Genomic DNA, 25,162 nt, shown 5'->3' with positions numbered 1-25,162 from the left:
CCTCCACAAAAGCAAACCCATCACGCAGAACCAAAACCTAGTAGATCGGTGACCAAAACCCACAAGAACCTAGTAGATTGGTGAACCAAAACCCATGCCGAACCAAAACCACGACCATTGGACCGTTGGACCCACGACCCATGCCCATCGGATCACAATCACCGACCATCGGATCATCGGCGCCACCACCCATGACCATTGGACCATCAGACCATGACCCACAACCCAAAATCAAAACCCATAGTCATCAAACCCATGACCTTGACCATCGAACCATGTGGTTCGAAAGAGAGAAAAGAGAAGAGGGAAGAGAGAAGTGAAATAGGAAAGAGAGACAGAAATGAGAAATAGATTCGTTGGTGAATAATTTTAATTTTTTTATTTTATTTATTTACAATCTAGTTATAGCAGCTCACTATAGCTTGGTGCTAAATTTTTTAAGATTTAACATTTTTTTTTTTTTTTTTGAGAAACAGATTTAACATATTTGATAGAAGTGTATTTTTATCATTTGAGGTGCTAAAAATGCCAAAAAATAACATTTAAAATTTTTAGCACTTCTAATAAAAATCCTCTCAACGGAACAAATAAAACCGTCCGTACAAAATCCTGCCCCACTTGAGATGACAGTGGGGTGACACGCACGCAAACGCTCAAATGTGTGGGTCGCCGGACCCCAAAATTTGGTCAAATCCAGCTAATAATAATTAAAAAAAATAATAATAATAATAAGAAAAAAAAAAAAGCAACGCCTCTTTAATTTTAGTGCTTATGGGTTTCTATATAATATTATGGAGAGTCACAAACACAAGCACCGAAGCAGAAGCAGAAACAGAAACAGATCTATTATTGTTATTATTTAAAAGTCAGCACCGTCGAGAGAAATGGCCCCGATTGCAGTTGGCAACGTGATCCCAGATGGTACTCTCTCCTACTTCGACGACAAAGACGACCTCCAATCTGTGTCCGTACACTCCCTCGCTGCCGGTAAAAAGGTCATCCTTTTCGGCGTTCCCGGTGCCTTCACCCCCACTTGCAGGTAACCCCCCCTTCCCTCTTCACCGCGATTCAGATCATCTGACAGAAACAAGTCTGGGTTTTCGATTTAATTTAATTTATTTTTTTATTTTTAAGAAAAAGAAAAAAAAAAGTGGACTCGGAATTCAAGCGAAGTTTCCCAGGTTGTCTTTGTTTTTTTTTGGTTTTGGATCGAAAAAAATCTATAACTCAAAATATCCCAAAAATCACCTACTCTTGTTTGGCACCTTTAACAAGCATTGGCATGTGGGGTCCACTGATTACCTTGTCGATAATTGCTAAAAATAAAATACAGCTTAATCGGACGATCATGGGTTGTCAATGTCAGTTATTATGTGAATTGTGGACAATCTGATTTAAGTTGATTGATTATTTTGTGTGTGGGGCACAGCTTGAAGCATGTACCTGGATTCATTGAGAGAGCGGAGGAGCTGAAATCAAAGGGCGTTGACGATATTCTCTTGGTTAGCGGTATTTCTCAACTGACTTTTTGCTTTTTCTTCTTCTTCTTTTTTAAACTCCTCCTCAGCTATGCTTGCTAGCAATTAAGGAAGGGAAATAATTCTTTTCTTTCTATATTTAGGCATGGAAATGAATTCCATTTTAAGTTCAATTTTGTAGGAATGGAATTTGGTCTAATTCCCCTATTTTTCGTGTGTGCTTAAATGTCTATATCTTTTATTTTTATTAAAAAAAGATCTCAACAGTATTGCTATATAAAATCATTCATTTCCAATTACTACTTTCTCTTTGACACTCAAAAACAAATCCCATTCCTTTCGTTTCAAATATTCAAACAAAGAAAGATATTATATATACATATATATATATATATATATATTTTTAATTTCTTTCCATTCTTTTATAAACTTCCAAACTTACATGTGGATGATCATTATTCATTATTAGAACTATAATAAGCTTGAGATTACTCCAATTTGATTTGGAGAAAATCCGTCTTTGTCCTTAATTCGTTGTGCTTTGCCTTTGTCTAGTTTAGTATTGTCAGAACGTTCGTTTTTGTTACTATGTATTGGTGTGGTCCAATCTTGAGGTTGATGTGGTGCATGTTTACATGACCTTGTAAGAGCAAGTCTCAACTGCACCTAGTAGTGCCAGGATTTCTGGGGTAGCATGGTTCTAAAAGTAGTAATAACAAACAATGAATGAGATTTCTCTCATAGTGAATGCCTATAAGAGCAAGTCTCAAGTGTAGCCATGTAGTGGTGGCACACTAATTTGCTGGCTTCAATTTTATGCTGATAATAAAGGAATGACTCCATTTTTGTTACCATATTTTGACATTGGTTGAGACTTGAGAGAATCATTCTAGACTAAGTCAAGTATGTTCTTCCTTTCAAATCTTATTAGTCTATTAGATGCAAAGTTTGTTTGTAATTTTATCTTATGTTTGTTTTAAAATTTTTGTATATGGATTTTCCTCGGATGTAACTGAACGTGTGTATCTTCATGTATCTAAAGTAGTATAGATCCTCTAAGTTCAATAGAATGCATTAATCAAGTAAATGCCTACCATTTGTTGGAGAAAGAAATCCCACCTCTGTTGGGCATTGACTTGGTTATGGGCTTATGTATTAGACTATTAGTTAAGCCTCTTCACCCCCTAGTTAAGTTTTTGGGCATGCTTTAACACTATGTAACGAGTTCACTACAGTATATCAGCATCAACCTTGGACATACCGTATGTGTGTGACAATTTGATTCTGTTTTGAGCACAGCCATATCTTGTTTTTAGTTTATACAAGCAAGGACTGCCCATGTTAATAGTTTTCCTTGTTACCTAGCTTTGGGAGCTACTATATATATTTAAGATTATATTAAATCTTCTGTGCAAGCAATTTATTGTGAGTTAATTCCTTTTTAGACACTAGTTAATATGCTTGAGTTGTTGAATCTAATCTGAAGAATCATTTTGTCCTCATACATTGTTAAATTCTCATGATATCACTTGGAATGAAAAGTTGACCTTGTATACCTATTCTATGTTTGATCTTGAAGTTCTGTCAGCCAAATCGGCAAATCCATCTTTTATGTCTGCCTCAACAGCAAGCTATAGTTGAACTATCAAAAACCTTAATTGTCTATTTGTTACTTAAATATGAGACCACAAAACCAATTTTAATTCCGGGAGATTGAGATGAATCGAGCATTTGCATCTGTCTTATTCTTTTTTTCTCAATAGGCTAAGCAAATAACAATGATTTCAAGCGTGTTAGGATATATAGCACTGGATGATTTATAAGATATTTAATTCAAGTTTTGACACACATTTGCAGTTAACGACCCCTTTGTGATGAAGGCATGGGCCAAATCTTACCCTGAGAACAAGCATGTCAAGTTTCTTGCCGATGGCTTAGCAAAATACACACATGCTCTTGGTCTTGAGCTTGACCTTGGAGACAAAGGACTTGGCACTCGTTCAAGGAGGTTTGCTCTCTTGCTCGATGATCTCAAAGTGAAGGTTGCAAATATTGAATCTGGGGGTGAATTTACTGTCTCCAGTGCAGAGGAAATCATCAACGCTCTTTGAATATTAATTAAGACACATGGCTATCTTTTGTCTCTATGCCCTTTCTTCTCACTAGGCTCTCGTTCTTGTCTTCAAATTAGAATGTGGCGGATATAAAAATAAAGTTGTTTTAACTATTGTTGTGGATCGTGGAACAATCAGTGTGCTTATTATATGATATTATTACTTTTGGCCGTAGATTCTGCCTACATTTTACGAATGTGATTGTTACTTATTCTTTTGGTTGTGTAAATTGCGAAAGTGGGACCGTGAAATGCTTTGAGTCAAGCCAAACCGACTGTTGCATGATCAAACTATGCGTGACAAAAAGTAATAAGAGTTTCAGAACTTGGCTCGGAGCTTATCATATATGTCTGAAGTCGGGCTTGTTAAAAATTCAATTAGTTTAAGCTTGGCTTGGTTTTGCTTGATTGGCTTTGGTTTAATACTAGCAGCAGTGTTGTATATGCTTATTTAATACTACTAGCAGTGATAGGGAGTGTCCAATAGCGAGTATGGAACAAGGGAGCTAAAAGAAAAGGAGAGAGAGAGAGAGATAGAGCACAATTTTTATTGCATTGGCTCAGGTCACAAGTAATCCATATATGTAGTAGTATAGTAGTCGTGTTTGGCTTATTTGCTTAAAATGCTAAATCAGAAATCAATGTATCAGGGCGAGAAAAGTCTTGAGTAGCATATGGAACACGCGAGCTGGTCAGGTCAGCTGGTGTGTTAAATTAATATCATCTCTGCAGCAGTCGGTCAAGCAAACAACATGAAAATCCTCCCACTTGTATAATTTAGACGAGGTTTACCAGTTAAACCGGGTTTTTTTTTTTCTTTTTTAGTTAAACATTTAGCTTTAACCAAGGAAGAAAGGAAGTTGTGGAGAGAGGATTGAAATTGATATTTGCCAGCTAAGTAATTTAGGCAGAAAACTTTGTGAGACAAACCTGGCCCAAAAATTTTATCGTCCTAATTATTTGATGTCAAAATCTTTCGGTTACAGCTTAGGAATTTGTTCTGTTATTTCTTCTTGAAAATGGGCTCTTTTTTTCTCAAAAAAAAAAAAAAAGAAAAAAGAAAAAAAAGAAAATGGGCTCTTTTCTAAGAAGAAATGACAATATGCAAAATTTGTGGTTTACCTTTTGACATTTATGACAAACTTCTAGAATTCTTTTTGGTTAAATATTGCTCAAATCAGAGTTTATAGGCTATATATATTTAGTGAAATTTGATACTAAGGCTACTGAATTGCTCAGAAAAATGACACTTTCTGAATTTATGACAAATTTATATAAGTCTTTTGGCTAAATATTGTTCAAATCATATAGGCTATACATGTGTAGTAAAATTCGGTACCAAGACACGAATTTGCAAGAAAGAGGAGAGAGAATATTGATAAAGAAAAATAAAAGGACAGATGAGACAAAGGACAGAAGAGAGCAACCAAATTTTAGGAAGAAATAACATTATGCGAAATAGAGAGAATAGAAACTTCTATGAGTCTTTTAGCTAAATATTACTCAAATTATTGGGTAAATTGCAAATTACACCCCTAAAGTTTGGGGGTGATTAGATTTTACACCCTAAAGTTTTAGAATTTGGATTTTATCCCTTAAAACTTGGGGTGTTTAGATTTTACACCCTGACATTTCAAAACTTGGATTTTACCCCCTAAAGTTTAGGGTTGTTTGGATTTTACACTCCCAAATTCTGAAACTTTAAAATGTAAACTCCAAACACCCCAAAACTTTAGGAAATAAAATCCAAACACTTCTAAAATATAGGGGTAAAATCTAAATTCTAAAACGTCAGGGTGTAAAATCCAAACATCACCAAACTTCAAGGGGTAAAATCCAAATTTTAAAACTTTAAGGTGTAAAATCCAATTACTCCCAAACTTTAGGGGTGTAATTTACAATTTATCCCAAATTATTTATAGGCTATATATGTGTAGTGAAATTCATTACAAATGCCCAAATTTGCAAAAAAAGGAGAGGCAATATTGATAGAGAATAATGGGACATATGACAAGAAGAGAGCACAACCAATTTTTAGGAAGAAATAAAAATATTCGAAATAGAGGGAATAAGGGGACAGATGGTATAGAAGAGAGCCTATTTTAGGAAGAAAGAACAATATGTGCCTAAATATTGATAGAGAGAATAATGATACATATAGGAGTCTTTTGGTTAAATATTGTGTAATACCTGGAAAAAAAAAAGATTTAAAAGGAGGGGTATTTAAGTAATTTTCTTTGTGGGACCAATTTTATAATTTATACTTATAAGGGAGTTTTTAGAAAATAAGGTTGAAACCCTAGCATATATAAGCTTATTAAGTTTTGAGAGAGGTGACTACCCAAATTACTCAAGTAGAGAATGTTTGACGGCACAGTTGATGTGATATCTAAGGATTTAGAGGAGGTGTTAGGGAAAAGTTTCTTTTGGAATAGCTTTTGGAGGTAAGTAACCTTATCCTAATTGGTTTTATTGTGCGTATTTTAACTACTGAAAATTGTTACAGACGTTACAATTTTATTTCTATTGTACTACTGATTTCAAGTAAATAATTATCACAAATATATCTAATTACTGAATATATAATATATCTTATTTAATTGTTTTTAGCTATTCTGATTCAAAGTAAAGAATAAGGAATTTTCACAAATACATACGAGCATTGAATATAAGAATTATTTTATTTAATTGTTTTTTTTTTAGCTATATTGATTTAAAGTAAAGAATATAGAAATATAACAAATAGATTTGAATATTGAATATATGATTATATATATATATATATATATATATTATATATGTATTTGAATAAGATATATTTTTGGTAGAAACTATGATTTCTTATATATGATTATGGATAATCTGACTATGAATTTACTCTGATAACCAGCAAATAAGGGTTATTCATTGGTACTCTAATATCCAGCCAATGGGTGTTATTCATTGGTACTCTGATACCCAAACCAATGGGGGTTATTTATTGGTACTTTGATACCCAGCCAATGAGGGGTTATTCATTGGTATTCTGATACCCAAACCAATGGGGGTTATTCATTGGTACTCTGATACCCAGTCAATGGGGATTATTCATTGGTACTCTGATGCCCAGTCACAGGGATATAGCGTGACCATAGTCATAAGATTGTTAAGAATATGAATTGCGTTTGAACATTTGAACTTTTTTTCGAGTCCTTAAAACTACATATGTGATTTTGAAAATGTTTGAGTATTTGAACTATTTTGAGTCATTAAAACTGCTTATGTATTTTTAGAACCTATTGTAAGTTACAACTTTTGGTATATGAAAAAAAACTGACTACTTTCTAAACCATCTATGATATATTTGTAAGATTAAAGTATGTGATCTATTTGCAACTTATTATTTTAAGACTATGAAACTTCTTTAGTTATTTTTGAAAACCCATAGCATATTATAACTTTTGAAAGCTCATATTACATCTTATTACTTTACAAATCTATTGCTTGATAGAACTTATTAGGATTTTGGTTACTTATTGAGTTGTCAGCTCACCCCCCCACCCCCTTTTTCCCCTCCAATTTCAGATTATGAAGAATAACAAGTTTTGGGAGTTTTGATGTTGTGTTGTGAGCGAGAAAGAAGCTTAGTGGTTTTGGGATTGGATGGTCTTCTAATAGTTTTATTTATTTATTTGCCAATTGGCATTTTGTACATGAGGTTTGGATTTTGTTCCTATTAAATTATTGGAAATCTATTCATTAAGAAATTGTTGAGGTATTTTGGATTTATTGATTTTAATTTTTGAGGATAAATTTTAGTTGCTAAGAAAGCCTTGTACACTTGTAGGGTGCTTACTTTATAAGCGTGTGGTGGTTGTCACGTGTCTATCTTACTTTATAAGATAGTGTTCTTTTGATGATTTGAGGAGAAATGTAGGTGAGGTTCCATCATGTGATGAATTTGATAGGTCAGATTCGTTGGGATTTTATATTTTTGTCTCTTGGGTTTATGCGTACGTGACTTATAAAACGAAAAGTAGGATTTCAATTGATATACTTCTATGATCTCATACTAGTATTAAGTGGGTATATTTTATTCTTGAAAATTTTGTAATTGATCAGATTGGTTATTAAAACTTCCTCTTCTTATTAAAAGGAAAAGAGAGTGAGAAAAGAACAAGCAAAGGAAATCTTCCTGCTGTTTTGTGACTGATCTTTTGGAAACTCATTTGATAGTTTTGCCTAATATAGTTGACCTACCTAAAGTTAGTTTGATCTATAGGAGATTCTCATAGGTTTAATTATTGAATGATAGTTTACTATATGCCCTATTCAAAATTTGGAGTGCTTTTAGGGAATTGGAAATTGCAGAACTCTATTTGGGGGTTAAGGTTTGATGTTAGAGCTACGGTTCCTTGATTTTAGTTTATATGGAGTTAAGAAATTGACGGAAAATCAATTTGTGGTTATTGTAGTTCACATTAAATTATATGTTATTATATAAAAGAATTCAGCAATATATCGGTGGACTTCTTTGGATTCTAATGTTAAGGACCGACCTTCTTTTGGATCATTGTTCTTGTTAGTGTTGACCTACATGGGTTACCATAGCCTAATTTATGTGTGAGGTTGTCCCTAAATGTTTTTGAGACATGTTCTGTTACTTAGAAGTTTGAGGTCCTAATTTTTCTTTCTATGGACTTGGAGGATTGTTTAATATCCTGGGGAATAAGTTTTGATGCTGGAAATGTAATTTTTTGAATTTTAACTAATAAGAGTTAATGGATTGGCTCAATTAAAAATAAGTTGGATACAACACAAGATCGTGGTAGTATTGAATTGGACTAGTGAACCATAATTTTGATTGGATATTAAGGGTTTTGGGATGGCAAGAGAGTTTATTTTGAAAGACTATTACAATTTGAATTATAGTTCATTGTGGTACTTTTGTTTTATATCAACAAGTGGTTATTAAAATAAAGTTGCATTGTACTCTAAGTTCTAGGCTACGAGGACAATATTATTTGCTAGTTAAAACACACACACACACACACACACACACACACACACACACACACAAAGGGGGTTTTGAGATATTTCATGGACTATTCCCTTCTAGCCGATGTATACTTAGAGACTTGTTTTCATAATAGGCAATGTAGTTATAAGGAACCCATCTCTTCAATGAGTTCCAGCCCAAGTATCATCTAGAGGTTAAAGGTGAATAAATGTTACTTATTTGTGGAGATAATTTATGATTATGATAGACGTTCTATGACAGACCCTTATATCAATGCTCAATAGATTATTTATGGAGACTTTGGAATTTCTATCTTACAAAACTTGAGGTAGAAAAGATATAGTGATATACACATATGTTGTAAATTGTTTTGAACTTAGGAAGGATTGGAACTTTGGATGCACTACTTAATTTTAAGGTAGAGAATTAAACGGTTGCTAGCATTCAATGGTCTATGGTGAATCTCAAAATTGTGGATTTCCCTTGTTGTAATTTTTGGAGACTACTTAGGCCTTGAAATTTTGTTGAAATTAATAATTGATGGAAAATTAGGTATTGTGGTTAATCTAAACGAATGGGCCTTGGAACTTATGTTCATATTGAAAGGAACTTAGAGAGCTATTCAGACTAGAGATATGTATATCTTTAAAGAATCTTTTTTTTTTTTTTTTTTGTAATATGGTTGCTCATAAACTATGGGTAATTGAGTAAGAGATTTTATAGTGGTATTGTATTATGCAGCGGAAGCATCATGGCTCCATTTGCTTTGGAAATTTTTATTCTACAAATCTTGGGAAGGAAAAGTTTACGCATATGTTGTGAAATAGTTTTGAACTATGGTGATGAGTGATAAATTATATAGATCAATACAAATGTGGCTTTAGAGTAGCGCAGGGGAAGCATGATAATTGGTTCAGTTTGTGATGAATTCAAAGGATTGAATTCTTATAAGTGGGGGAGATTGTAATACCTGAAAAAAAAAAAAGATTTAAAAGGACGGTGAAAGCTCGAAATGTGTAAAAACACAAGAGCTCGTTTAGACCCCCAATACAAATTACGGTTTGGTTGTTTTTACACTAACTTAATACTAAGTGTGGAATAGTGTAAGCGCAAGCAAACATTCAAGAGAGCTACTCTAATCCATATTTAAAGCAACACATCAGTAAAATGAAATGAACAAGAGTAGGGAAGAGAGATGCAAACACAGATAACACCGAAACGTGTTATCGAAGAGAAAACCGAAGAACTCGGCGAAAAACCTCTCTGCCGCCCTCCAAGCGGTAATTGATCCACTAAACAATCAGTTGGGATACATGGGTAAGTAAGAGACCCTCCAAACCTAATCTACCCTCTGTACCTAAGCCCTCCAAGCTCCTACTCCAACAAGGCTTCTCGGAACCGTATCTTGTCTAGTTCTCCGGATCCCACAACAAGCTCCATGTTGCATCTGCCATCCTTGGCTTCTTCCAATGTTTTCCAGTAGCACCAAAACCTCACTTGACACTCTCAAATGGTGTGGTAAGTGTTTGGGCTATTGACCTCTCAATGGTATGGAAATGGAGAGGTAGGAGATGAGGAAATTCCACAAACAAATGTGTAGAGAATTGTTGGTATAACAATTTCTAACTCTCAAGTGTTTTTGCTAGGGTTTTCTCTCAGAAGCTCTCCTTCACATTTGTGGGTAATATGAGTATATATAATGAGGGTACAGAAAGTGTGTATCAGACAGTACAGACTAATAGAACAAAATGTCTCGCAGGTGTCTCGTGGGAAGGCCTTACCCGCGAGATACTCGCGAGACACAGCTGTCTCCATCTATACAGACTCTTCGCATTCCAGTCATGCGCAAGGCACATGCATCTTTTTGCGAGATGCTTAGTCGCGAGATACCCGCGAAAACCTTCTTTGCTTCAATAGCTTGAGTCTTCACACTTTCTCTCACTATCACACAACCCTTACAATAAATTCCCACAACAGATACAGGGTACAAAAGATTGAATAAAATTACAATCAAATTTGGCACGGAATAAAAGCCAACAAAATACATATTTGTAAATCACAACTTTACAATCTCCCCCTTTGGCTATTCCGTGACAAAACCCCTAAAACAGACTCTAGACTTAAACGTGAGTTTGTGAACAATGGCAAAACTCACTCACACCTAATCTAGAAACTGTGAAGCACTTGCAGTTTATACCTGTAACCTGAAACACTTCACACAAACAAAACTTTCATTAAGCTTATGATAAGTTGAGTACAAGGCATGAACAAGAGCAAGCATAGTGCGATCAAGTATGTAAACAATAGATATCATGCAAACAAACACTTGATTAAACAAGGGCAGTCATTAAAGAATGACTCCAATGAACATATAATAAGTAAATGTTCATTCGAACATGTACAACGCAGCAATCACTTATGATTACTTGCATGTCCAATCACACAACCAATGCAAAATACACGAAATTTATGCATTTAGGAACAATCCTACCAGGGCACAAGTGTGAAGTACTCAAGACATTATAGCAATATCTAAAAGTACACAGAGAATGCTACACAAGCATTGAGATAGTCACAAACACAATATACTGAATAAACACTGAAATTAACAAAAAAAAAAAAAAAAATGTGTTGAGGTTTTAAACAAAACAGTAAAAGTATAAACATAAACCAGTAGTTGTAGAAGCTAAATATAAACACATGTAAACCGATAACTAATAAACCAATGTTTCTAAGTCTAAACCTATGCTCCCCCTAACACCTATGCAAGCTCCCCCTCAAAATTTTTCTCCCCCTTTTTGACCGGAATGGCCAAAGGGCTAGAACTAGTCGGACTCGGAGTCTGAACCATGGCTGACAGATAAGTCATCGATCTGAGATCATAAAGCTGTGATTTGACCCTGGACATAAGCAAACTGGTCCGTTGTGTGCCACATATAGGAATCTAACATAGTGTACATCTGCTCTACTCTGTCAAGAAGACGGTTGAGTCTATCTGGTCCTCGTGCTAGTGCTGAGGATGATGGCTGAGTTGATGGCTCTGTGGCAGAAGTGAATCTATCAGTCTCCTCCTCCGTATCTTCACCCTCGTCCACAACACGAACCTGTGGTATCATATGCACACCTGTCTTGGAACCTTTGATGTGGGCTGTGCTCCTAGTGACTGTGTGTGCACCAATGGGATAGTCCCTCGGAACCACAGTGAGGCCACTCGGGAATTTGAGCTTTGTCTTCGCAATTAATCCCATAATCAATGAGGGAAATGGCATTACAGTTCTTGAATTCTGCTTCTTAATACTCTTCTTCAACACATGGAAGATATGTCCACAAATATCTATCTCTTTGTGGGTAAAGAGATCATACAAAAATCTTGTCCTTGGAGTAGATAAAGTGGTGAGGTTGGTGACCAGATATAAGTTGTGGATCATCACGTATGCCAAAGCTCTCATCTCTGGTGAAAATAGTATTGTGTTCATGGATGATTTCTTTGGTGTGCCACCAAATGTCCTTATCATCTCAACGGTAGATCCCAATCTATCCTCATACTGCACTGCAATTGGTTGTGAGGTTGGACGAACTTCCAAAAAATCTTGGATGATCTCTCTTGTAATCACAAATTCCTTGTGCCTTCCCCAGCACTCTATACGATCTCCGTCTATAGCAGCATTGGAGAAGAACTCCCTTATGATCTCTGAATAGACAACCTCAACCGGGTTCAAGAGTTTGGTCCATGTCCTTTCTTTGAACACCTCAGGGATGAAAGTGCCCTCAAGGGATTCTAAATTGACCACCCTTTCCATGATAATGGTTGCGCCCTTGTAGCAATCATTGTATTTCATATCTGCTTCTGCTGACCTGAAGTTGTCGGAATCAGTGCGTGCACGTTTGGATGATGGTTTCTTGGTAGCTGCATACTTGGTAGGTGCCATCTATACAAAGGAACACAAACAGAAAAGAACCAAGTGTGCAAACACAAAACAGAACCCAAAACATGATTAGACACATGTTAGTTCAACGCAGAGATACAACACTTTTAAAGCAGAGCAAAAAACAACAAAAAAATAAATAAATAAACACAACCAACATGTTGAAAGTATTAGACCAAGGAAGCATAATCAAAATGCATAAAATAAATACTTGTGTATGTGTGTGTTTGTGCTGAGCATGTGCTGATGCATTTGGTGATGCTTGTGTGTGCATCTGGAGGTGTATGAGGTGTGCCTAGAGATGCCTAACGTGTGCACAGTGTGTGCAAGGCATGGCATTTGAGAACAAAGCAAGTTAAACACATCCAAAGCATGTGAAACAAGTTCAATTAAAGGAAACTCAAGTAAAGGAACTCATTTGAGTCCAATACAACCAAAAAATGTCACTTGGACATTCTGTCAAACACCTAACATGCAACAATTTATAAACACTATGAAAAATGCATGAACATGATGAAACATGCCTCAATACAAGTTCAAATTGCCACAAGGGGCTAGCACAGATACACAAACATCAAATGGGACTAAGCCCAATCAAGAGATTGAAAATTTTTTCACAAAAATAGGAAACCCAACCCAATTTTCGAAAAATCCCCAATTTTCAAAACCTAAACCACAAATTCTGTATAATCCGAAAATAAAAGATGAAAATAGTGTTAGAAACACGTACCTTGAAAAGATTTTGCAGAGATTTTGCTTGAAAATGATGGGGTTTGAATGAAATAGTGATTTGGGTTGAAACAGGTTCGGGAGACTTATGCGAGGGAAATGAAAAATGTTTGAAAACAAGTCATATCTACTACATTTAGACTGAAAACAAGCATTTTTTGTGGGTTAGGCAGTAGTGAATAAGTCACGAAACAGTTGCGAAAAGATCCACTGAAGCACAAATACTTTCGTGAGAAGCTGTTAGTCGCGAAAGTTTCTGTGTGATTTTGAGAAAAATTCAGTTTTTGCCTAAAAACGATTTCGCGAGAAGAGGTTGGTCGCGAAATACCTGCGAGGCAGTAGCGAGAGTTTCTGTATGAAAAATATGACTTTTGATTTCCCTCAAGCACATTTCACGGGAAGCTCTAAGTAGCAAGCTTCTCGCGAAACAGCCTCTGAACCAGTTTTTGATGAAAAACACAAAAATGCATGTTGAACAAAAACTAGAAACAAGAAAGTACAAAATCACTTTCAAAAACATATAAAACACTCAAAAATCTTTTTGGGTTTGATCAGCAAGTATTTTGAACATACATATCACATTTGAACATGTACAATCACACAAATGAGATAGATATTATTTGAACAAAGTCTCGTGTGTTGTGTGTGAGTATCAAATGTGGAATAGTCCATAGTCTAGAGTGAAGCTTCAATGATCAATTCAAACAAGTCATACACAACTGGTACGAAATCAAGTGATTTATCTCTATTATAGAAATGAGCATATATGACTTCCCACAAGAAAATGACTACAATTCTTAGAAGCTTTTCATTTTGCCTCTACATAATTCATTACAATTGATCCCTTTTTGGATATTTCATCTCTTTTTGAGATTGGTGCTTGAAATTTTTGATATTTCAACAATGAAAGTTAGCCTTTGGCTTTTGAGCACCTTTCCATTTTAATTTAAAAGTTGCTTTCCCTTTTTCCTAGTCAAATACTAGTATGTGCGACAGGCTTTTGCAGCTCAATATCTCTTTTCATTTGGAGATTTACATTTGGTGAGCTCTATAGCAAAAACAAAAAAAATAAAGTGGGAAGAGATATAGGCACAAGTGTATGCAAGTATTAGGACCATCAAGATTATTGACCAATCATTCATGACAAGTTTGAAGATCTATTTACAAAAATCACTCATAAATTTCAAGATTTCTCCCACAAAGATTTATGTGCATACAAAACAAGCTAGGCTTGTAAATGCACTACGCCATAAGTACAAAGGTACTAGGCCAAACTCACGTGTGACATACACAAAGACAAGCGATCAAACTTTTTTTTAAGATTTTTCAATTTTTTATGGGTTTTTGAATTTTGAACACACTTAAAAGCAGAACAAGAAAAGTAAGATCAACAACAACAAAACTTGAAAGAAATGTTATAAACAGAAAACAATGCATGATATGATGCATGAACCTATGATCCTAAGCATTGGAAGTATTGATGCATGGACATGGGAGATAATCATGCATGAGTACCCCTTTTCATCCACACGTCACGTGCATTTGGGGTGATATCCCTATAGGATTGGTACGTGAATTGTGACCTTCAAACCTGTTTTTGAAGTTCGCCAAACATGTGGTAAATGCCTTAATCATTTTCATTACATCCACCACACCGGAATCTTCATTTTGACTTCGTGGTTGCCTAACAATTCAATTCCTCCTATCATCTCTTGGTCCTCTTGACCTTTGGTCCCTAGAATTATTCAATGCTCTCAACTTATGACAATTGGGTCTGGTGTGCCCTTGTATTCCACAATAATGGCATACATGGTTTACTCTCGGACCTCTTTGTGATTTTGGAGGTGATCTCCCTTTGGCTTCAAACCTGACTGTTGATTGGTTACGAGGCTTGTTTAACACCCTTTGCTCAGCCATATTCTTCTTCTTCTCCACATTGGCTTTCTCAACAGTTGGGACAACTGCAATCGGCTCTTTGGCCTTCACAAACTTCACTTCTTTGGAGATGTTCACAGCTGAACTACTTCCTCCGGTGTATCCTAATCCGGTTTTGTCGGAGAAGGTCTTTTGAGATGAAAGGACATCATCAAGCTTCTTTGTGGAGACTCGCTCTACCTTGGCATTCGCTTGAACTACCTCAAGCTCAAGGAATTTCACTTTGGTGTAAGCTTCGGTTAGTTCGCCATTTAGTGTTTCTATCTCGCATTTGGCCTCCTTATATCTCACTAGGAGACTTCTATAGTCTTCCTCAGCTTTCTTCATCTTTTTCACAACTGCCTTGGCCACCTTTGCATATTCTCCTGACTTCTCAAGGAGAGAGTTATAATTTTCTTGAAGACCGGCTATATCTTCATCTACCTCAGCATCCTATTCTTCTACAATTCCCATGGATTCCTCATCACTATGCTCCCCCCAAGTTCTTATACGAGCAAGTTCAAATCCTCTGAAGATTCTACATGAGCAATAGTCATAAATGCTGAGTAGTTCCCTTTTTCATCACAGCTGCCCTCCGAATCTGGTCGGAAGACTCCGAATCACTGAGAGTTGTGGCATATGCCTTGCCCTTCATTCTCAAATAATTAGGACATTCTCTCTTGACATGACCATGTCCATTGCACTCGAAGCAAGTGATTCCTTGAGTGGATTGAGAGTCCTTTCCATCTTTCTTCCTGAATTCCTTCCTATCACCCTTGGGAGATAAAAACTTTCCTCTATTGAAAGGCTTTCCACTGTTGTTCATCTTTAGAAATTTTTGGAAGTTCTTTGCAAGGAAAACTACTTCCTTCTCCACATCATCCTCTTCGGAGGGGTTGTCCATTCTCTCGGTGATGGTTTTAAGAGCAAGGGATTTGCTCGATTTATGAGAAGGCAATCCTAGCTCATATGTTTGAAGAGATCCGATTAGCTTTTGGATTTTGATCTCATCCAAGTCTTTACTTTCTTCTATAACTGTAACTTTTGCTCGGAAACTCTCCGATAAAGACCTCAAAATTTTTCTCACCACCTTAAAGTCTTTAATCTTCTCTCCAAGATTGAGTTTGGCAATTACAATCTCATTGAGCTTTCCATAGAAAGAATCGAAAGCCTCATCATCTCCCATCTTAAGTTCTTCAAATCTGGTGGTAAGCATTTGTAGCTTCGTATCCTTGACTTTCTTGGTACCCTCATAGGTCATTTCAAGGATCGTCCAAGCTTCCTTAGCTGTCTCCACATGCAATGTCCTGTGAAACTTATCAGGGGACACACCACAGAATATAGCATTAATGGCCTTACTATTCGCATTAGCTAATGCAAGAGCTGCCTTGTCCCATTCGGACTTAGCAGTAGTGGGTTTAACATACCTATTTTCTACGGAATCCCACATGGACTCATCTATAGCACACAAGAAAGCCCTCATTCGGACCTTCCAAAAAGCATAGTTGCCTTCATCAAAGAATGGTGGGGCATTAAGAGATTGTGACCGGTCCATCACAAAGGGTCAAGGATCACACTCCGGTATTTAAACCACAAGGAGTGTACCCACTCTGATACCAATTGAAAGCTCGAAATGTGTAAAAACATAAGAGCTCGTTTAAACCCCCAATACAAATTACGGCTTGGTTGTTTTTACACCAACTTAACACTAAGTGCGGAATAGTGTAAACACCAGCAAACATGCAAGAGAGCTACTCTAATCCATATTTAAAGCAACACAGCAGTAAAATGAAATGAACAAGAGTAGGGAAGAGAGATGCAAACACAGATAACATCGAGACGTGTTATCGAAGAGGAAACCGAAGAACTCGGCGAAAAACCTCTCTGCCGCCCTTCAAGCGGTAATCGATCCACTAGACAATCAGTTGGGATACATGGGTAAGCAAGAGACCCTCCAAGCCTAATCTACCCTCTGTACCTAAGCCCTCCAAGCTCCTACTCCAACAAGGCTTCTCGCAACCATGTCTTGTCTAGCTCTCCGAATCTTACAACAAGCTCCATGTTGCATCTGCCATCCTTGGCTTCTTCCAATATTTCCCAGCAACACCAAAACCTCACTTGACACTCTCAAATGGTGTGGTAAGTGTTTGGGCTATTGACCTCTCAATGGTATGGAAATGGAGAGGTAGGAGATAAGGAAATTCCACAAACAAATGTGTAGAGAATTGTTGGTATAACAATTTCTAACTCTCAAGTGTTTTTTCTAGGGTTTTCTCTTGGAAGCTCTCCTTCACATTTGTGGGTAATATGGGTATATATAATGAGGGTACAGAAAGTGTGTATCAGACAGTACAGACTGGCAGAATAGAATGTCTCGTGGGAAAGCCTTACCCGCGAGATACTCGCGAGACACAGCTGTCTCCATCTGTACAGACTCTTCGTATTCCAGTCATGCGCAGGGCACGTGCATCTTTTCGCGGGATGCTTAGTCGTGAGAAACCCGCGAAAACCTTCCTTGCTTCAATAGCTTGAGTCTTCACACTCTCTCTTACTATCACACAACCCTTACAATAAATTCCCACAACAGATACAGGGTACAAAAGATTGAATAAAGGCTGTGTTTGTTTCGTTGTAAAATATTTTCCGGGTAAAAATATTTTCTAGTGTTTGGTTGTATTTTAAAAATTATATTAGAAAACAATTTTCAATGTTTGGTAACATTCTGAAAATGCTATTTCCCACAAATTTTTCACATTTTCTTAGCTATTTTCTCAGCTTCCAAACAGAATAAACCACCGACACCACCATAAACTCACCTCAACAACCCACCCACATCAACAAACCACCACTTGCCACCACAACAACTCTAATTAAAAAAAAAACAACCAACACCACCACAAATCCACCTTAACAACCCATCCACATCAACAATGGCTATCAACAAACCCACACAACCCAATAAAAACCCACACAACCGGCCACAACCCACAACCCAAGGACCCACACCACCGATCCCCACCACCATCGACTCACAGGCCATAACCCAATGATCCATTCTCTTCAAATCGGAGTGATCGGAGCCATCAATTTCATTGGAAGAGAAGGTAAAGATCGAAGCTTCAGAGGAAGAAAGAAAGCCATCAATTTCTCGGCGATCTCGGCTTTCCTTGTGGCGCGATCGGTCATGACCTAAAAGGCTCTCTACTCTCTCTCCTTTCTGGGTGGTGAGGCGGCGTGATCTGGGCGGTGGAAGCGGCGGTGGGGGTGACACAATCTGGGCTGGTCGGAGCTTGGCTGGGCGGCCACCTGTGCTCCCTCTTCTAGCTCTCTCTCGCTCTCTCTCTCTCTGCGCGTCTGAAGTTCGGAAATGGTTTGAAGGTAAAATAGAAGTGTAAAAAATTTTCTGAGTCAAAAAGCCATAATTTTTACGGTCAACTGAAAATATTTTCTGCAAAATGAATTTTTCATGCGCAACCAAACACCCACATTTACGGAAAAGCATTTCCAGAAGTGATTTGAAGCCAAAACAAACACAGCCAAAATTACAATCAAATTTGGCATGGAATAAAAGCCAACAAAATACATATTTGTAAATCACAACTTTATAGAGGGGTATTTAAGTAATTTTTTTTGTGGGACCAATTTTATAATTTGTACTTATAAGGGAGTTTTTAGAAAACAAGGTTGAAACCCTAGCTATATATAAGCTTATTAAGTTTTGAGAGAGGTGACTACCCAAATTACTCAAGCAGAGAATGTTTGACGGCACAATTGAGGTGATATCTAAGGATTTAGAGGAGGTGTTAGGGAAAAGTTTCTTTTGGAATAGCTTTTGGAGGTAAGTAACTTTATCCTAATTTTTTTTATTGTGTGTATTTTAACTACTGAAAATTGTTACAGATGTTACAATTTTATTTCTATTGTACTACTGATTTCAAGTAAAGAATTATCACAAATATATCTTATTACTGAAAATATAATGTATCTTATTTAATTGTTTTTAGATATTTTGATTCAAAGTAAAGAATAAGAAATTTTCACAAATACATTTGAGCATTGAATATAAGAATTATTTTATTTAATTGTTTTCTTTTAGCTATATTGATTTAAAGTAAAGAATATAGAAATATAACAAATAGATTTGAATATATGATTATATATATATATATATATATATATATATTATATGTATTTGAATAAGATATATTTTTGTTAGAAACTATGATTTCTTATATATGATTATGGATAATCTGACTATGAATTTACTCTGATACCCAGCAAATGGGGGTTATTCATTGGTACTCTGATACCCAAACCAATGAGGGTTATTCATTGGTACTCTGATACCCAGCCAATGGGGGTTATTCATTGATACTTTGATGCCCAGTCATAGGGATATAGCGTGACCATAGTCATAAGATTGTTAAGAATATGAATTACGTTTGAACATTTGAACTTTTTTGAGTCCTTAATACTACATATGTGATTTTGAAAATGTTTGAGTATTTGAACTATTTTGAGTCATTAAAACTGCTTATGTATTTTTAGAACCTATTGTAAGTTGCAGCTTTTGGTATATGAAAAAAAACTGACTACTTTCTAAACCATCTATGATATATTTGTAAGATTAAAGTATGTGATCTATTTGCAACTTATTATTTTAAGACTATGAAACTTCTTTAGTTATTTTTGAAAACCCATAGCATATTATAACTTTTGAAAGCTCATATTACATCTTATTACTTTACAGATCTATTGCTTGGTAGAACTTATTAGGATTTTGGTTACTTATTGAGTTGTCAGCTCACCCCCCTTTTCCCCCTCCAATTTCATATTATGAAGAATAACAAGTTTTGGGAGTTTTGATGTTGTGTTGTGAGCGAGAAAGAAGCTTAGTGGTTTTGGGATTGGATGGTCTTCTAATAGTTTTATTTATTTATTTGCCAATTGGCATTTTGTACATGAGGTTTGGATTTTGTTCCTATTAAATTATTGGAGATCTATTCATAAAGAAATTGTTGAGGTATTTTGGATTTATTGATTTTAATTTTTGAGGATAAATTTAAGTTGCTAAGAAGGCCTTGCACACTTGTAGGGTGCTTACTTTATAAGCGTGCGGTGGCTGTCACGTGTCTATCTTTGTAGTTGGGTTCGGGGTGTGACATATTGATACGCCAATTTTTAGGAAGAAATAACAATATGTGGCTAAATATTGATAGAGAGAATAAGGGGACAAATGGGAGTCTTTTGGCTAAATATTGATAGAGAGAATAAAGGAACAGATGGGACAAAGGACAAAAGAATTGATAGAGAGAATAATGGGACATATAGGAGTCTTTTGGCTAAATATTGAAAAGCCAATTTTCAGGAAGAAATAACAATATGTTGCTAAATATTGATAGAGAGAATGAAGGGACAGATGGAAATCTTTTGGCTAAATATTGGTAGATCATAAGGGGACAGATGGGACCAAAAAAAAAAAAAAAGAGAGCTTACTCCTGTAAGGGATTAAACCTCTTCTCTTTAGAGGAGAAGTGTTTAGTTTAAGAGCCAACCACTGGACTACTCCTCACTTTTTTGTTATTTTTGGAAGCTCAGATTATTTGATCTAAAAAACTTTAGATATTTCCAAAAAAAAAAACAAGTATATAAATATATATATATATATATATATAAATATATATATATTTGTTAAAGGATAATTTTGACAACAGGAACCATGAATTTGAACTTTAAACATCTTAGTTGGAAAAATTAGAAATTGCCAATTATCAAATATCAATAAAAAAAATTGTTTTAATTTTTATTCTAATTGATATATTTATAGATTTTTATTGTAATTAATCATCTTTAAAAATAATTTTTTAAAATTGAAATTATTTGTTTGTTTATGCAATTATGACATGGACTTAAAGGATTAAATTTTTTATATATCTCTCATGTAATATGTTTGAAAATTATTTATATTTTGGTGGATACTTTTTTAATAAAGGTTAATGACTTTTATAAATTGATTTCATTTTTTTTTTTTGTATTTATTAAATGTTAAATCTTGATCTGACCTCAAAACCTTGAACATATCTATTTTACAGTTCTTTAAACAAGCTATTTTCTAAACCTTTCTTACCATTGGCATTCACAACCAATAAAGCTATGAACGAATCGTATAATATTCTTTTTGAGAATAAATTTAATATGACTTTATTCAACTTCGAATAAATCTGATATAGTTAAACGATAAATATCTAACGGAACAAACTTCATCCATACTAACAACGAAATAAAAAGTTTTTCTTTTCTAACTAAGACATGAGCTACAACATTACCAAATCTGCCTATATGAGAGAGAATGATTCTGAAGAGAACCAACAATGAATATAAAACTAACCTAACTTTCTTTTTCTTCCTTAAACTTTAAATACCAAAATCATCTAACTATACAGGAATTCCAATAAAAATAAATAAAAGAAAGAAAGAGAATAAACTACATAGAAAATCATAGACTATTAAAAAAAATGAAATAAAAATATAGCAAATAAAAGATATTTACTGTATTCATTATCTTTCCTGAGAGAAGCCTCTGGATTTTCATTTAGTTCATTCTCTTCTTTTTTTTTTTTCACATCTTATAATTTTTATTGGAATTCTTGTATAGGTAGGTGATTTTGGTCTTTGAAGTTTATTGGGGGAAAAGAAAAGTTGGATCAGTTTTGTATTCATATTATATGATTCATTGATAACTTTATTTGTTGTAAATACTAATTGTGAAAAAGGTTTAAAAGATAGCTTATTTAAAGAACTGTAAATCAAATATATTCAAGATTTTGAGGTCAAATCAAGATTTAATATTAAATAAATAAAAAGGCAAAAGTCAGTAACCTTTATTAAAAAAAATTCTCTAAAATTTAAATAATTTTCATAATATTACATGAGGGGTTTTTTTTTTTGTTTTTTTTTAACATAATATAGTTAGTCCTTTAAGTACATGGCATAATTGCATAAACGAACATGTGATTACAATTTTCAGAATATATATATATATATATATAGAAGACTAATTACAATAAAAATATATAAATATATTAATTAGAATAAAAATTAAAACAAAATTTCATTTATTTTATTGATACATGCTAACTAGAACTTTCTAATATTTCTAATGGAGATGTTCAAAATTCAAATCCACCATCCACATTGTGATAACTCATAACTAACTTCTTCTTTTTTTCCTAATTATACTTAAAATATATATATATATTTATATATATAACGTTTTTAAGAATTAATTATTTTATCTTACAATACTAATCATAAAGTGAGGAGTAGTCTAGTAGTTGGTTCTTATATGTACACTTTATGGGCTACTGTTTTCTCAAATGCTAGAAAATATTGCTCAAATCCACATTTTCGAAGCTACTTTTGAGGAAGATGCTGAGACGGTAACAAATGCTCTTAAGGATGGAGGTTCAAACCATCCTGAGTTTGGTCATGTCATTAATGAAGGATGAGAAGGCTTACATGAAGACTAGCAAGAAAATAAGGAGGACTCAATGACCACCTTGATATGCCCCATGTTTTACATTTTTGCACTTTTAGGATTCTCATATTTTTGTTTTGAATTTAATAAAGGATTGGAATGTTCCAAATCCCCTATGAAAACAATCTTATTAACATTTAATTTTAGCAATGAGAGAATTTCCTTTTATTATCTTTGTTTATTGTCATTAATATTCTTTTTCTTTTTCTTTTCTTTTTCCTTTGCCATATAATTTTTGCCCATGACATCCCCTCAGGAATTTTTGCCATTCCTATGGTCTTTTCTCCTAATTTTTGCCTAGACCGCCCTTGTGGGTTTTCAATCTAGTGGGGTTCTTTTGCCTTAATTTTTGCCTAGGCCGCCCATTCGGGTTTTCAACCTAGCAAGCTTTTTTCTTCTTTTTCTTTTTAAATGTGGTACTTCCGGAGTCTATCCATGTTAATTGGGCGAAGCATCTCTCCTCTTGGATCAAAAGTCTCATCTCTAAGCACCTTTAGGACCAAGTCTCCTTCCTTAAGGTTTCTTGGTTTTACTTTCTTGTTGAATGCTCTAGCATTTATTTTTTGGTACCCTTATGTATGATATTGTGCCCTAACCCTCTTCTCATCTATCAAAGTCAACTGTTCATATCTTGCTTTAGCCCAATCCTCTTCTAGGACCTTGGTTTCCATCAACACTCTCAAAGATTGTATCTCCACCTCAATGGGAAGCACTGCCTCACTACCATAAACCAAAGAGTAAGGTGTTGCCCTAGTTGATGCACGGATAGAAGTTCTATATCCCCATAAGGCAAATGAAAGCTTCTCGGCCCAATCTTTGTATGTCACTACCATCTTGGCTAGGATGTTCTTCACATTCTTATTAGCTGCTTCTACGGCCCCATTAGCTTGTGGTCAATATGGTGAAGACTTATGATGCTCAATGTTGTACAACTCCATGATCCTTCAAACCTCCCCCTTAAAGTGGGAACCGTTATTGGAAATGATCTCTTGGGGTATCCCAAACTAACATATGATGTTGTTTTCTAAGAAACGAGTCACATGCTTAGCCTTCAATATGGAATAGGAGGCTACCTCCACCCACTTGGTGAAATAGTCAATTGCCACCAAAATGTATTCACACCCATTTGAAGCCTTGGGAGCTATCCTTCTAATTACATCTATGCCCCAAACCGAGAATGGCCATGGAGAAGTTATTCTATACAACTTACTAAGCAATTTATGGTTCAAGTTGGCGTGTGTTTGACAATCATGGCAACTTTTTGTGTAGTCCACACAATTAGTCTCCATCATATTTGTTGGGTTAAAATGAATTGATCCCTTGCAAATTAAATAACTACCCAAGTTAATTAATTAGATCAAATTCAGGCAATGGTGTGGTAGCACAAACAAATCACCAAATATTCTAAATGCAATGGAAAATAAATTTGACACAGGTGATTTGTTTATGAATGGGGAAACCACAGAGGCAAAACCCCACTGGGTGAATTTTAGGTCACTACTCACAAGAATCCACTATTATCAATCACAAGTAGTAACAAGTATAAGGAATCTTACCAAAACCTTTGGCCTATCCCTAAATACCAACTTACAGTTGAACCCTTACCCCAATACCTAATTAGACTTGTATTGTAGTGGCAATCTTCCAATTCAATGCACAAATCCCAGTACGTGACTAACCAATCATGCACAGATCCAAGTATGTGACTAACACCAGCAACTTGAAGAAGAAGTTGGTTGCAAAGTTCTTCACTTCATCAACAATGAAGATCAGGAATCTCCTTGGTCACAAAACCCTTGGCATAAAGATGCAGTAGCTTCTTCAAAGAGAATGATGAACTAGGTCACTTTTGCATATGTTTTCCTTGTATGACAACCTTTAAAATAAGCCTTATATATGTCTAGGGTTGTGAGAAAAGAAACCCTACACATACATGTCAGCTAGGGCCAAAAATCAGATCTGGAAATTCTAATTTAGTAGATCTCGACAAATTTAGCTTCTGTCGAGTTTCATCCTTAAATCTTGATAGATACTATTTCTGTTGAGGTATTTGTCGAGCTTAAATGAACAACTCTTTTTCACTTGTTTCATGGTCAGATTTGCATGGCTTCAATACTTAACTTGAGCACTTGTTTCTTAAAGTACTAAACCTATCCTAGATCTACCCGATTACAAGTGTGTTTTGTCAAAGGATTAGCCAATTTACATAAAATGTGTCCCTAATAGTATTCCAATAGTATCATATCTGAAAGTTCAAATAGTGTGTAAAACGCCTATGAACATTTAGACCCCTAAATTAAAATTACCAACACAAGCTTATAAACAAACAATTTATGTGCGAAATATGAATATAAGCTAAACCAAAATTGGCAACACACTCTAAACCATAATTAATCACAATCATAGCAGTAATTAAAAGGTAAAGAGAAAGGGAAGAAGGATGTAAACACAAAGATAACACAGCGA

The 25,162-nt window shown here is 35.1% G+C and overlaps 1 protein-coding gene across 1 annotated transcript; it reads left to right on the top strand.

Annotated features, from left to right (window-relative positions):
* The first annotated feature begins 793 nt into the window (after positions 1–793).
* On the top strand, positions 794–3,803 carry LOC115975705 (peroxiredoxin-2B-like). Its single transcript, XM_031096602.1, has 3 exons — positions 794–1,039; positions 1,430–1,509; positions 3,336–3,803. The coding sequence occupies exons 1-3, from the start codon at positions 885–887 to the stop codon at positions 3,587–3,589; spliced, it is 489 nt and encodes a 162-aa protein (XP_030952462.1). The 5' UTR covers positions 794–884; the 3' UTR covers positions 3,590–3,803.
* Positions 3,804–25,162: the final 21,359 nt, after the last annotated feature.

Source organism: Quercus lobata, chromosome 2, assembly GCF_001633185.2.
Source record: "Quercus lobata isolate SW786 chromosome 2, ValleyOak3.0 Primary Assembly, whole genome shotgun sequence".
NCBI classification, from domain to species: Eukaryota; Viridiplantae; Streptophyta; class Magnoliopsida; order Fagales; family Fagaceae; genus Quercus; species Quercus lobata.
This window is presented reverse-complemented; position numbering and strand designations above follow the sequence as displayed.